The sequence below is a fragment of the Typopeltis vanoorti genome, chromosome 2 (assembly GCF_054136105.1).
Source record: "Typopeltis vanoorti isolate ZY-2024b chromosome 2, IOZ_Tvanoo_1.0, whole genome shotgun sequence".
NCBI classification, from domain to species: domain Eukaryota; kingdom Metazoa; phylum Arthropoda; class Arachnida; order Uropygi; family Thelyphonidae; genus Typopeltis; species Typopeltis vanoorti.
The window spans coordinates 24,700,326-24,713,539 of record NC_143550.1 but is presented as its reverse complement, the minus strand read 5'-3'; the positions used below and the strand labels follow the sequence as shown (position 1 = coordinate 24,713,539).

Genomic DNA, 13,214 nt, shown 5'->3' with positions numbered 1-13,214 from the left:
GTTTTGTGATAACAATCAGACATTAGAATTATACCTCCATTTGCTTTATACCCAATCCTGTTACCATTTAATAATAATTTTATGATTTATTTTTTCCAAGAGTGCTAACAGTGTCCAGAGCAGTGTTTCTCAACGTTCCCCTAGCATAATAGTTAGCCAAGTTCTGAAAAAATATAATATAAATATGTACATGTACATTTTCTAATTGCCCCCCAAAATATTCAAGTTGCCCCTTGTGGGGCGTACGCCCCACTTTGAGAAACACTGGTCTAGACTAACCAACCATTGCAATCACCCTTAGTAACATAATTTCAACTTGCAAAGATTGTCATGTATCTTTAGAGCAATAAGATATTACTTCTCGCAGTTTAGCGATGCTACATTTATTGTGACTGCGTGTAGACTATAATAAAGAAAGTAGCCAATGTAGATTCAGAGAGACTTTACAGATTATGGAGAGATTTCACAGATATTACAACAGTCATGTTGAGTTGAATTACTACTTGTTACCTACGAACTCACCCATTAAAATATTTTTTATAGTCTAATTTGCTTCTACTTTCGCTCCAGTAAACACTTAGCAAAATGACTTAAAAAAGATAAAAGCTCTCAGAAGAAAGTGTTTTAGATACAACGCTTTTTCCTATGCGTGGACAGTAGAAAGAGAGCACAAAATATTTAATTTTTTGATTAGGCGTACATTTCTCTGTGGAGGGAATGTGTTTAACTTCATTAAGCCTCTCATATATGAAAGTTATGGCTGTGAGCTCTTCTAAAACGTGATCAGAAAGGAAAAACTTTAGTTCATACCGACAGGAAATGGAGGGAACCTTTTACAGGATGGGAGGAGAGTCTATTTGCTGCCAATAAATAGTTTTGGAGTACCGTTTCGCAATTTCTAGAAACACCTAGAAATTTATTTACTTGTTGGAGAGAGAGTAAGTTTGGCTTTTCGCCATGGCCATCTGTTGTTTGCCTTCGTATGAAAGTGAAATGACTACACCCACATTCAAGGACCTCCAACTAAGTTGAAAGATCTTAATCTTCTAAATACGGTAAGTGGGACTGTGTGTTTAATGCAAAGGGTTAAAAAAAATAAATAAATAAAAAAATATAAAAAAAAAAGCAAGTACAATCGTTTCTCTATCCGATTACGGAAACATTCAACTGGGCGATGAGCAATTGTACAAATGGATCCCCCCTTCCCCCCACACGCAGTGTGTTAGTAGGTGAAGGCAAATGTGAGGATTAAGTGGTAATCCAAATAAGGTAATTCACTCGAATAATATCAAATATCGGAAATTTTAAATCTAAGTTCAAACTAACGCCTCTTTTTTTTTCTTTTTTTTTTGACAGTTGGTATTTAGTCCTGCTAATCTCATTCCCACCATCAGATTATCCGAGTTAATCTGCTGGTGAGAAAGTGATGCTGTCACTCAACAAGCTTAATTGTGATCGTTTTGGTCTCCAACGACTGGACTTGGATCATTAAGAATGTCTTCACACAATCAAAGTGATGCATTGTTTGTTTTGCCTCTTCTACAAGTGCTTATAATGTTGTTTTATTATCCATTAACTCATACTAGCGAGCTGAGTTAATGCACTGCAGTTAAGCAAGCATGAAGCTGTCGTGAATGCAGTTTGACGACAGAGTGCTACTGCTGAGAGAAGACTTGAGTATTCACACAAGTTGAACGTAGAAAGGTTGGCAGTTGAACTGGTATAGTGGGAGGAAGGGACAAAAAAAACTACAAAGGACTCATTCCGTCCACAAGTAAGGTTGATATAAAACTAAATAAAACAGATCGTTACGATTACTTTTCATATAATTAGATTCATCCTTCGGGCGAACTTTGCATCCATGAGATTAACAACAGTTCCAGGTGGTCCCTCGAACAAGATAAAGGGTAGGTGTCGTTTTTATCTTGCTGTAATATTAAACCAATAAACGATCTGCGCATAATATCGTGACCCACCCCTACAATATCCCTTGAAAGTGTGGAACGCTGATTTAAGCATTAGTTACCCCCCGACCGTTGGGTTATCCAAGGTCGATCTAATATGGTGACCTTGGTTTAAGTAACCTGAGGGGAAGGAGTGTTGAAATATGAGGAAAATTTCTGTATAATTAAAGGCTTCTTTTCAACTTTACGACCCCAACTTTTTTAAATGTGTTTTTCCTTTATTATGTAAAGGACGGAAAGGTTGGTTATGATGGCCTTATTTTCTTCTATACAACCACGAAGTTCCATCGCGTGAGCATTGTATGGACACAACTTGGAAACATGGTCATCCTGTTGAGATGCACAGCTCTTCTTATCTTCTTCTTTGGTGCATCAATCCGAAGATTGGTAAATATAGCAGCACATCACAACATCCTGTCTTGTGACTTCCTTTTTATCTCTTCATAACTCTTAGCGCCAGTTAGCATCATTACGTTATTTATATATGAAATTCGTGGCCTCTTTCCTTCTACAGTCCCCTCCATTATTTCTGTAATCAGTCCCCCCCATGCCTCAAATGGTGTCCAATTAGGCGTTTTCTTCTCATATTGATGTGCTTCATTAATGACCGCTCTTCATGAACTATATTCAGAACTTCATTACTTTTCTTTTCTGTCCAACTAATTTTGATCATTTTTCTCCAGCACCAAAATACAAATGTCTCCAACTTTTTCATGTTTTGTTTTGTTAGAGTCCAGGCCTCACAACCATATAATGCAATGCTCCATATGTATATTTTCACTAGCCTTTTTTTGAGCTGGATGCTAAGTCCTTTACTGGTAAAAATGTTTCTTCTGTTATAGAATGCTTTTTTGGCTAGGATTATCCGTGCTTTAATATCTGATTGGTTTCTTCCATCTTCTGTGATGGAAGAAACCAATCAGATATTAAAGCAGATTTTAAATATCTTCCAAGATATTTAAAAGAGGATACCTGTTGTAGTAAGTTATTATTATTTATTTCTAGGTTTATTTTCATTGTATTTGCTTTACTTGTAATTAATAATTTTGTTTTCTTATAATTAATTTTTAGGCTGTACTGTGTGAAGATTTCTTCCCTCTTTGTCTTTCAGTTTATTTTCTGTGCATTTCGTGAGATGCACAGCATGAACCGATAAAACGGGGGGAAACTTAAAGGAGCAAGCATCATTTGGAAATGGTTTCGACTTAGTGCAATGCCTTCGTTGTGGAGATTCTAAACCACCAGTAGCATGTTTGGAATCAGTCCTTTTCATGTCTTTGGCCCGACGAAATGTATATAGGCCTTATGAGGGTAAATCAAAAAGTTTTCGTCAACATTTTTAATTTTACATATTTTAGTGTTATAAACATTTCATAATATAAAAATGAAACAGGGATTCTTAATGTGTTTTTTTTTTCATAATTTTTGTCACAGATGAATGCGTTGGCTGTGACGACATTCGAAACGCGTCATCTCTCTCTCTCATGCCTGACAAGCAAACAAACAAACAAGATGTGCAATTTTTTGCTACATCACGTGACATTTGTCGACATACGTCCACTATATACTGCAGAGTAAAGTCTTTGGTCACTTCAGTCACAAATAAATTTATTGGCTGCAGCATCCCACAATAAATAAGTGGTGCGAAAACGTCAGAAAGGGTCTTCAGTCGGATGAGAACTTTGAACTTTGTGAATAACATTGCTGCCATTCAAACTTTGAAATTTTCAAAGCAACAGGCTTGTGAACATCAACGACTTGGCTGATGTTCATCACATTTCGTGGACTTCCGGATATTTCTATCTTTAGAATCCAAACCAGGATTCTTGTAATATGCAAATTTTCAGCACTTGTCAAAGGAGAGTTTTTCGTTCTCTCTCTAATCTCGCCTGTTACGAAAATGATGAGGAAAAAAAAATCCTTCCTTGAAGACAGAAAATATCTCGCAATGCCACTAAAAACACGCCTAAGTGCTTTTAGACGAGTATTTGGTTTCAAGGTTTTCCACTTTCTCCTTCGCGCTTAGCAGATTGTTGAAAAGACTTGTGACCTTGTCCTGCTAACAGAGGAAAAGTGAGGGTACACACTTCGAATTCATGAATGGTCACTTTGCACACGACTCTTGTACTCATTTTCAATGTAACGTGCAAAGAAAACAACCCATCAACATGCGCTCCAGAAATCTTTGGTGTACGTATTAATAAATTAATACCTGTGCAAATACGTGTACCCTCGATATCAGAGAAGCTTTATTCAGTCTCACGACATAAACTTACTTCGAAATTTCTACCAGTAATGAATCACTGAATTCCACGATGTTAAGACAGATACTAGCGAAGTCATTCAAGAGTCTCGATCTTGGGTGAAAAATTCTCTCTCTTAAACAATCCACAAGACGCATTCCAGTTGTAAGTGGGTGTGTCCCTTCAACAACCCCGAAATGTTGATTTTGTGGTTGTCGTTGTAGATAAACGAGGTTAAGGTGCGGAGTTAGTTGGCTTCTTGTACTGATATGAGTCGGCACACCTTTAATTCGTGTGAATTTTTTTCATAATCCTAGGAAGAAATTGGGTAACCCACCCTTCAACTTGTGCGAAAGGTCTTCTTACCTAATTCTCACGCCAAACTTAAGAATTACCTTTGTCAAATACTCCATTTGTCACTTTAATTTCGTTGATTATCCAAATCTTTTCTATGGTTATAAGACGAGGCGTATTCTGTGTGTCCCCATCAAAGTGCATCTCTACCTGCTTATCTACAATGTCTACTATACGATGAACCACATCGTATAATTTACATGTTGGATAAAAATCTAAGTCATAGTGTTGACTTACACCTTTTATTGCGCAGATGTTTTGAAATGGATCCTTCAAGAATGATAAACGGTGTTCTATTTTCATGCACTTTTTTTTTTATTAAAACTGGTCTAATTTAGACTGAAGCACCTGTCAGATGCAACTTCCGGTACAGGCATCAAGAAAAAAGGAAGTAGCTTGGACAGCTGTTACAAGGGAAACAATTTGGCAGATGAGTCTTCAAACCTCAAGAGTTCGACAATATTAAAAACAAATAATCCGTTGATGCCCACGTACAGATTGTGGCCACCCAATAATATACGGACATCAACTGACTCCGTATGTTACTAGATGAAATCTGTTAAAAGAAGATGAGTTGAAGATCTGCAGAGGGGAAGAGAAAGAACATAAATGACCAAAGAATCAACGAAAGAAATAAAAATTAAACACTTAGATGATAATCAACTCCATGATTACGAACTTACCTTCTCTCTTCTGTCACTTTCGTTGTTATGACCTTTTAAGTCCGAACAAACACAGCGTCCTTGCGAATCGTAGGCCACTCCTCCCACTTCCTGCCTACTCCTCCCTGTCCCAGCCGATCCAGACTGTCGCCAACAGCTGCCGACTACTAACCCACAGATTCCGGGACAGCTGACACAGTGTCCGTCGTCCTCCCGTGCTACACAGGTCCTGTTGCCGTACGAACCGTACAGCGCCACCTATGCCGAAGAAGACAACCAGTTTCGTTGGCCGTGGGAAAGGGCTGCTGTAGGCGTGTCCTTCATCGCTGTCAGGTAGAGGTTGTCACTAGCAGTACTTATGTCTCTCTCTCTCTCTCTCTCTCTGTGTGTGTGTGTGTGTGTGTGTGTGTGTAATTAGGGGAATGAGGAAGGTATTGGTGGTTGGGTCTTGCAAATCGAACAGGAATCTCAAGGTCAGTAGTGAAGATGTCAGAGAACAGGTAGCCTGCAATCAAGTTCAAGGAAATTCTTTGTCGTATCTCTGCATGTCCTTAGCAAGGCAAAATATACAAAGCAAACATTAAACTTCCTTCAGGGTACGGTAATGACTCTTAAATAGTTTAATTCTCTCTTTCACAGTGAACACAACCTGTCTTCTTCTTCCACTCTCTCTCTCTCTCTCTCTCTCTCTCTCTCTCTCTACATACTTTAACACTGATCCAATCTTTTTCTTCGTTTTCACAAAACAGAGGCGCTAATAAGTTTAAATCTATCTTGGATCTTCTTATCATGACACCTGTGGAGTATCCACACTATGGACAAACAATCAATAAACGTATCTCTGAACATCAAGACCACATCCGTCTTATCAAACCTCACAAATCACAAAAACGTTAACCACAGGATCCAATGGAATAACGCTAAGCTGCTACATAGATCTATATATAAACATGAACTTTTATATAAAGAAAGTGCTGAAGCCTTACTTTATAGACCTAATCTTTATCGGGATGACTATCTCACTATTCCAAATGTGACATTTGGGAAGTTGTTATCCTCAATTGTATTAAATCATTTATCCCTTATATTTTAATTTCATCCCATTAGTTTTTATCCATGAACACGCGACTATATACGTAGAGGGGTCCCAATTTAACCATGCCCGCTATTGTTTTGAATTCAATTCCTATTGCTGTTCGATAATTGTACCGATGATGTCTAAAAAGACGAAATATTTACATAATAAAAAAAGTTATTTACTGTGGCATACGTAATATTCTATAGTTATCTTGGATCTGAAAATACGTAAGAAACAAAATACTAATTCAATCTGGTTTGAATTAAAACGAGTCGAAGAAAACCACAGATTGGAATAATTGAAACAAGATTCCAATCTCCTTCTAGCTTTTCATATCACCTAGACTGGTATAAGTACGTTGTGACAATCAGATAGTGTACTCCCCTCCTCCTCCCCCAAAAAACTACGAAGTAGCAACCATGACAATCATTCACATACACAACACGCCACCCAACTGTGTCATCTTCTAACAAGTTTTGTCTTTTGCGGAAGAACCAGTTGAGTTGGCTTGTTTTTGGCATTACGGCCAAAGCAATAAAGGCTGAGACCAAAAATGCGTTTGTTGTTCTGGAAAGTTTGCCTCTTTCGCAGAAGGAAAAACTCCGACCTTCGTATGAAATCAGTTAACTACCCCTTCACTTTGAAAGTGATGTTTCTATTTTAGACAGGATTCGAATCCAGGTGTTTCCTGCCGAAGGACACGTCGGCTCTCCACTGCGCATGAGCCATTATAAGGTTAATTCCGTCTTATTCCCTATTCGGATTAGTTCATTTTTCAACCTCTAATTGAGAGACCAACGACCGCAATAAACTACCTTCGTTTATACTATAAATCGTTGCAATACGCTTCCGTAATCAACTGAATCGGAAGTCCAAGACAGATTATAATATTTTTTAATTGGCGACCTTTCATGCGAAGGTTAATATCGTTCCGCTCAATGAAGTGTGTCATTATAATCCTGAAGGCAATTGTCTCCTATCCTTCTCAATGTCTTAGAGAGCTAGAAGCTGCCGTCGACCATCGTTTATGGGTACTTCGATCTGTCCGTTTACATTTCAGTATCTCCGAAGTGACCTACAGTTTCATGCACGTAGTCATTTTCCCCCGGATAATCCCTTTGTTGAAATTCTAAGGGAGATAATGCAATTTATGCCAAGTTGCGGTTTTATGCTGGCAAGAAGAGCTTCGTGTAACATCTTACTTGAGGCTTTCGAATATGTATATGGCTTCGCGGCTGGCTGGCAGATATGAGTTTGCTTCTTCCGCGCTTATGAACCTAGCTCTTTAAGCTCTCTGAACAGCACGAAAATGTTATATACAGAGAGAGATGTCAAGGCATCGTGCTTCTCCTTAGCCTTTGTGCAGAAGAACTAATATCGGTGTTAATACCTTTCTTTCTTGGATACAGAGAGAGACATTAAGACCTGCACTTTCTTACTTAAAGATATATCTTCATGGGAAGAATGTGTTGTTACTTCAAAAAAAAAAAAAAAAAGATTGATTCACTCGACATTAGCTAGATGAAATATAACTAATATAGTGAAGGCGTATGCTTACGTTGTGCAGTCACGCAGAGGTATTTTTGTGTGTTTTAACCATCCTCAGTGTGTCCGTCCAACACTCATAACAAATATTGTGATCCCTTACGTTTAATTAAAAGGAGATCTTAAGCTGTTAATAAAGATACACTTAGTGGCTAAAATATTAAAAGACATTCTCATGTTCAAACTGGATCCTAACACACGACAAACAACCAGGCTATATATATAGCCTGGTTGTTTGTCGTGTGTCTGACACCCAAGCTATATATATAGAGTATATTGTCTCCCAGAGACATTATTAACATTAAAGTGTGTGTCATATAATTGGTAAAGTCGTGGCATCGGCGACATTGAAGAATGATGATATGGGGGAAGCCAGATAGACCAGTGAGAAGTATCTCAGAGACTGTTGCCATGCTAACTGCTTAAGTGTGGCAGAACCTGGGTCATACAGAGGGTGGAGTGTTTAACAGAAAACGTTACTTTTATTATTATATTAGACTTCAATGGAGTCGAGACTCATAGCGAAAGATCTCCACTCCCACTCAATACCCGGGTATCGACAACGCTTAAAATTTGCGACATGGCGTTTACAGGTGCACGATAGAAACTTTACTAAAATCGATGCCTTCCCATCCACCCTTTCTTAAGTCACTGTCTTCCACTCCGATCGAGCATCTTTGAGATGTGATGGAACGAGATGTTGCCGACAGAAACTGACCAAACTTTCAGGAATTCATGTCCGAAGAGTAAGAAGACGCTGTACAGTCTTCTTAGTGTTTCCGGAATCTCATGGAATCGACAGGCCATCAGTATAATTTCCGTTCTTCCTACACCACTGATGTCCAAAGCCTTATTTTGCTGTCAGTAAACCTTTTTATTTATTTATATGTTTAATAAGTCGGATCAACTTCACACTTCCGTAGAACCCTCGTCAATGCTAGCGAAGTCATACGGAGTGGCTCTTTCAACTTAAGAAATACACCAACGTCTGGAGGCTGAACTTTGAATCCACTGTAGGATTTTGTTGCCAAGAAATTAAGGCACATGATGCCTCATTTGATATCATAAGACTAAACCGACAACTCATTCGTATTCAGTTATAAAACAACAAAAACTGCAGGATTTGCTTTCCAAACAGCATTGTTAGCGATATGTGAATGAGTGAGTTATGACATGAATAAACATAATGGAAGGTTAGCATGGGCGTCCGCAGAAAATTTTCCAGGGGGGGGGGGACAAAGCTTGGAGACTAATAATTACATCAATAAATTTTTATTTAATTTTTTTTTCACAAGTAGATTCCGGGAGGAAGTGCCCCGTTTCCCCCCCCCCCCCCTCTGCGGATGCCCATGAAGGTTAGTATAGATAAGGAAGGAATGCGACAGAAACTTCACAAGTTCATACCAAATTGTTGAACCTCTGCCTCCCGACATTAAAAGAACGTATGAATGTTATCAGACAACTTAAATAATGATGGTGGTTTGAAAGTGGACACAAGCAACACACCCAGAATTTCAAACAGATAACAAGAGCGCCCTCTATGCTCAGTTAAACTTATCAAACTGCGTCTTGGGCAACATTATTTTAGTGTTAGCAAACACCGAGCGGTTAGCCTATCTACTCTCCAACCAAAACGCTGCGAGTTCGAATCCCGCCAGGCTCCCGTGGATGTCTGTGCTTGTCCTACTAACTCCGTGTGGAAAGCGCATCTGCATCCTCCCACTTCTTCTAGCAGAAGACTTCACTTCAAAAAAAAAAAAAAAAAGTACGGGAGTGACCATACGACGTTCGTCGACGTCAAATGTGAATAACTAATTAAAACTTGAGTGTGTCAAGACGTACTAGCGGAAATACTTCCACAACTTAAATTCGTCCGAATAAACGGAGATTTTTTGAAAGAGCTTGTCGCATTGTGGGTGGGTCGACATGCGTAAAGAAATTTGCTGATGAAGTACTGAATCTAGATCATTCAGATGTAACATTTTATTTATTTATTTAATGGATGGGATTTGGATGCAGAATGAAAAATTTTACAATTTTAAAAAATTATAATTAAAAAAAACTAGACACTTATTTCTTAATTAATAAAATGCTCCGATTAACAAACATAATTTAATTATGTACGTACCAATTATTTATTTACTTCAGTTGGCATGGCATAGTTCCTGCATGTTACAGTAAAAGGATATGACGAAGAGGAAACAGACAATTGAAGATTTCACAGAAATTTCTCGTTTCGTTGATTACTACACGATATATAAAAAGGAATAACTGTATTTATAGTCGATAATTTGGTAAAATATATATATATTCAAAAAATACGCATACATTGTAATTATAAACACGTTTCAACATTATGAATAAATGGCATCCATTGTACTTGTAAAATTAACTGCACCAAAGAAATAATTAAAACTGCAATGGAGGTGATGACGCTCTTAGGCTATTTTAATTAAATACTGAATTTGGAAACTTAAGAGCTCTCGAGACAAAAGTTTGTATAATTTCGCACGAGACAGGCTAAATCGGTTATTTTTTAATCATTTCAGAAAATATTCTTTATCTTAGCAACGAGAACAGAACCCTCCGTTAGTAAGGCAACGTAGCAAAGGTGGATCAAGTTCTAATGCTATCCTTACAGGAATTGACTGTTTATTTTTAAAGAAAATAATTGATGACGTTTTATAAAGTAATTGAGAAATATTATTTCGGGTTTTAAGATTCGTTTTTAATATAGTTTACTTCACTTTTTTAATATAATAACAGTTATTTCATTTTTAAAATAAAAATATATGTTTTGTTATATAAATCAAGGGGATATTAAATCCAGTATAATTTTAGAGAAATCCAAAGAAGCCAATTCATCTTAAGCAAAAACACTGTCAAGATTGAATGTAAATGAAACTAATCATACACACATACTGATAAGTAATGTATGATAGTTTATCTTACTAGATTCAAGTAAGAAATTAAGAAATCAATTTTTCGGTACATTGCTAAATACTTTAATCGTTGCATGCAAATTTAGTATATATATATATATATCTCCCTAACTTTGGATTTATCATCTGGGGTTAGCAGAACCGTTTAATAGTCCGCACCCGTTCTAGTTATAATGAAAAAGGATTACCATCTCGTACGCTGAAAAGTTCCTTCTTTTTCTCTTTCTTATCAGGAGCATTTTGCAAAAAAAAATAGGTGTCCCTTTAAAAATCATGAAAATTTAAACGATTTTCTAAAATATACAAAAATATATAAATAATACATTTAATGATTATATTTTCAATAATAAAATTGAAGCAGTTTTATTTTTAACTTGAAATTAAATTAAAAATTTATTATATGTAAAATTGATTTATTGTAATTTCAGTTGTAGCACATCACAATGAACATGTCGCGTGGCAATAAGTCGACAAAATAAAAATTTAACACAAATTTTATTCTTTTATTTATTCTTTGAATGAATTTATGAAAACTATCATAGCTGAACAATCCTGTTCAATTAAAAGAGGAAAAAAATCTTTATGCTCTTTCTCTAATGTTTATAAATAAAGGAAAGTTTCTGCAAGAAAAGCTCACGCATTTCTTTATTTTCACGTGATCATGTCCAAGTGGTAAGTGTGACGTCACTAATGCGTCTATCTAACCAAGTGGTTCTTAACCGGTGTTCCGCGAGAAGTTCTGGAATTTGTCATTTTTAATGATGGTTTAATTGATGTTTAATTAATTATTAATCAATAATTAATTATCAATTATTGATTAATAATAAAAATCAACTAAATTACCAATTAATTATTAATTTATACATTACAAAATAACGAAGGTGTTCCGTCAGAATTTCAGGATTTGTGAAGTGTTCCATAGTCGAAAAAAGTTTGAGAAACACTGAAACCTGTAGTCGCGGTGTGTCACTCAACTTCGGATGCGTAATTTGTATTGTACTGTTAGTTGCATTCGTCCTGCCAAGCTATAACCAACCAAATCTATCAATAACAGAAATTAGAAAAGTGAAAGACTCATAAAATTCGCCATAAAACCTTAATCTGAAGTATTGTTCTGGCAGAGTGTTTGGGAGATTATTTGCAACTTCATAAGGGTTTATAAATTCATGGAAACTGTGTTCTATTGCTTGATTTTTCAACTGTGATTATAAGAATTTTTCTGTGGACCAAGGCATAACATCTATCCTTATTCTATTTTTAGCCAGCAGACGAAATCAAATCAAATCGATATTATGAAAATAATAAATAATAATTAAAAAAATAAATAAATGAAACACACACACACACATATATATATATATATATATATATATATATATATTAATATAATTAATTAATGTGTAATTAATATATATAGTATATATATTAATTACACACACACACACACACACATATATATATATGTGTGTAATTAATTTTTTAACTTGGGGGATACTGTATATTCGGGTTACCAAGTTATTTTATAAGCTTGGTTATTTAACTCCTAATCCCAAGTATGCAAACAATTAAATTTACGCCTGAAACACAGTTCAAGTCTAAAGATGGTGGTACAACACCAGGGCAACTCATTGTAAATGTGGATAAAGATCTGATCACTATTCTTAGTATTTCCCATAATATATATATATATATATATATATATATATATATATATATATATATATATATATATATATATATATATATACACACACTCATGAGCAGTTGAATTAGAGATACATGCCGTGTTGGCGAAATGGTGCTGTGGTCGCCCCGGCGAACGGAATAGTGGCGCGTGACGGGGATGTTGCCAGACTTTGTACTGACCGTCTGAGTAATAGTCGAGCACAGATCTCAGCGAATTCGATCGCGGCCAGATAGTCGGAGCAGGACGTATGGGGGACTCCATCTCCGAAGTTGTGCAGGCACTGGGCTTTTCGCGGGCAACTGTGTCAAGAGTGTACCGTGAGTACATGGAATCGAGTAAAACTACAGCCGCCAAGGAAAACTGACGCGGTGTATAACGTGTCGATGACAGGGGACGCCGTTGGCTTGCTCGGATGGTAACAGTGGATAGATGGGCCACAGTGCCGCAGATCACTCGCCAATTCAATGCTGGACAACAACGATGTGTGAGCAGCCACACCATCCAGAACCATCTCCTCGCTATGGGATACAGAAGCCACCGTCCGACTAGGATACTTCTGCTCACTGCACGTCACAAGGAACAACGATTAGCGTGGGCGCAGGGACACCACCAATGGACCCTCGACGCATGGAAAAAGGTGGTATCCTCGTATGGGGACCGTTTACGCGGGGTGAAATGGGTTCCGTGGTACATTTACCATCGTTCCTCACCGGCGAGCGATACAGGGACCTGCTGCCAG

At 37.0% G+C, this 13,214-nt stretch overlaps 1 protein-coding gene across 1 annotated transcript in view; it reads right to left on the bottom strand.

Annotated features, from left to right (window-relative positions):
- LOC150108884 (uncharacterized) overlaps positions 1-13,214 on the bottom strand; it is a 55,293-nt gene that overhangs the window by 25,719 nt on the left and 16,360 nt on the right. Inside the window, exon 2 of the mRNA XM_090414445.1 lies at positions 5,245-5,481. Coding sequence (XP_090270571.1) covers positions 5,245-5,481 — 237 coding nt within the window. The remainder of the gene's footprint in view (positions 1-5,244; positions 5,482-13,214) is intronic.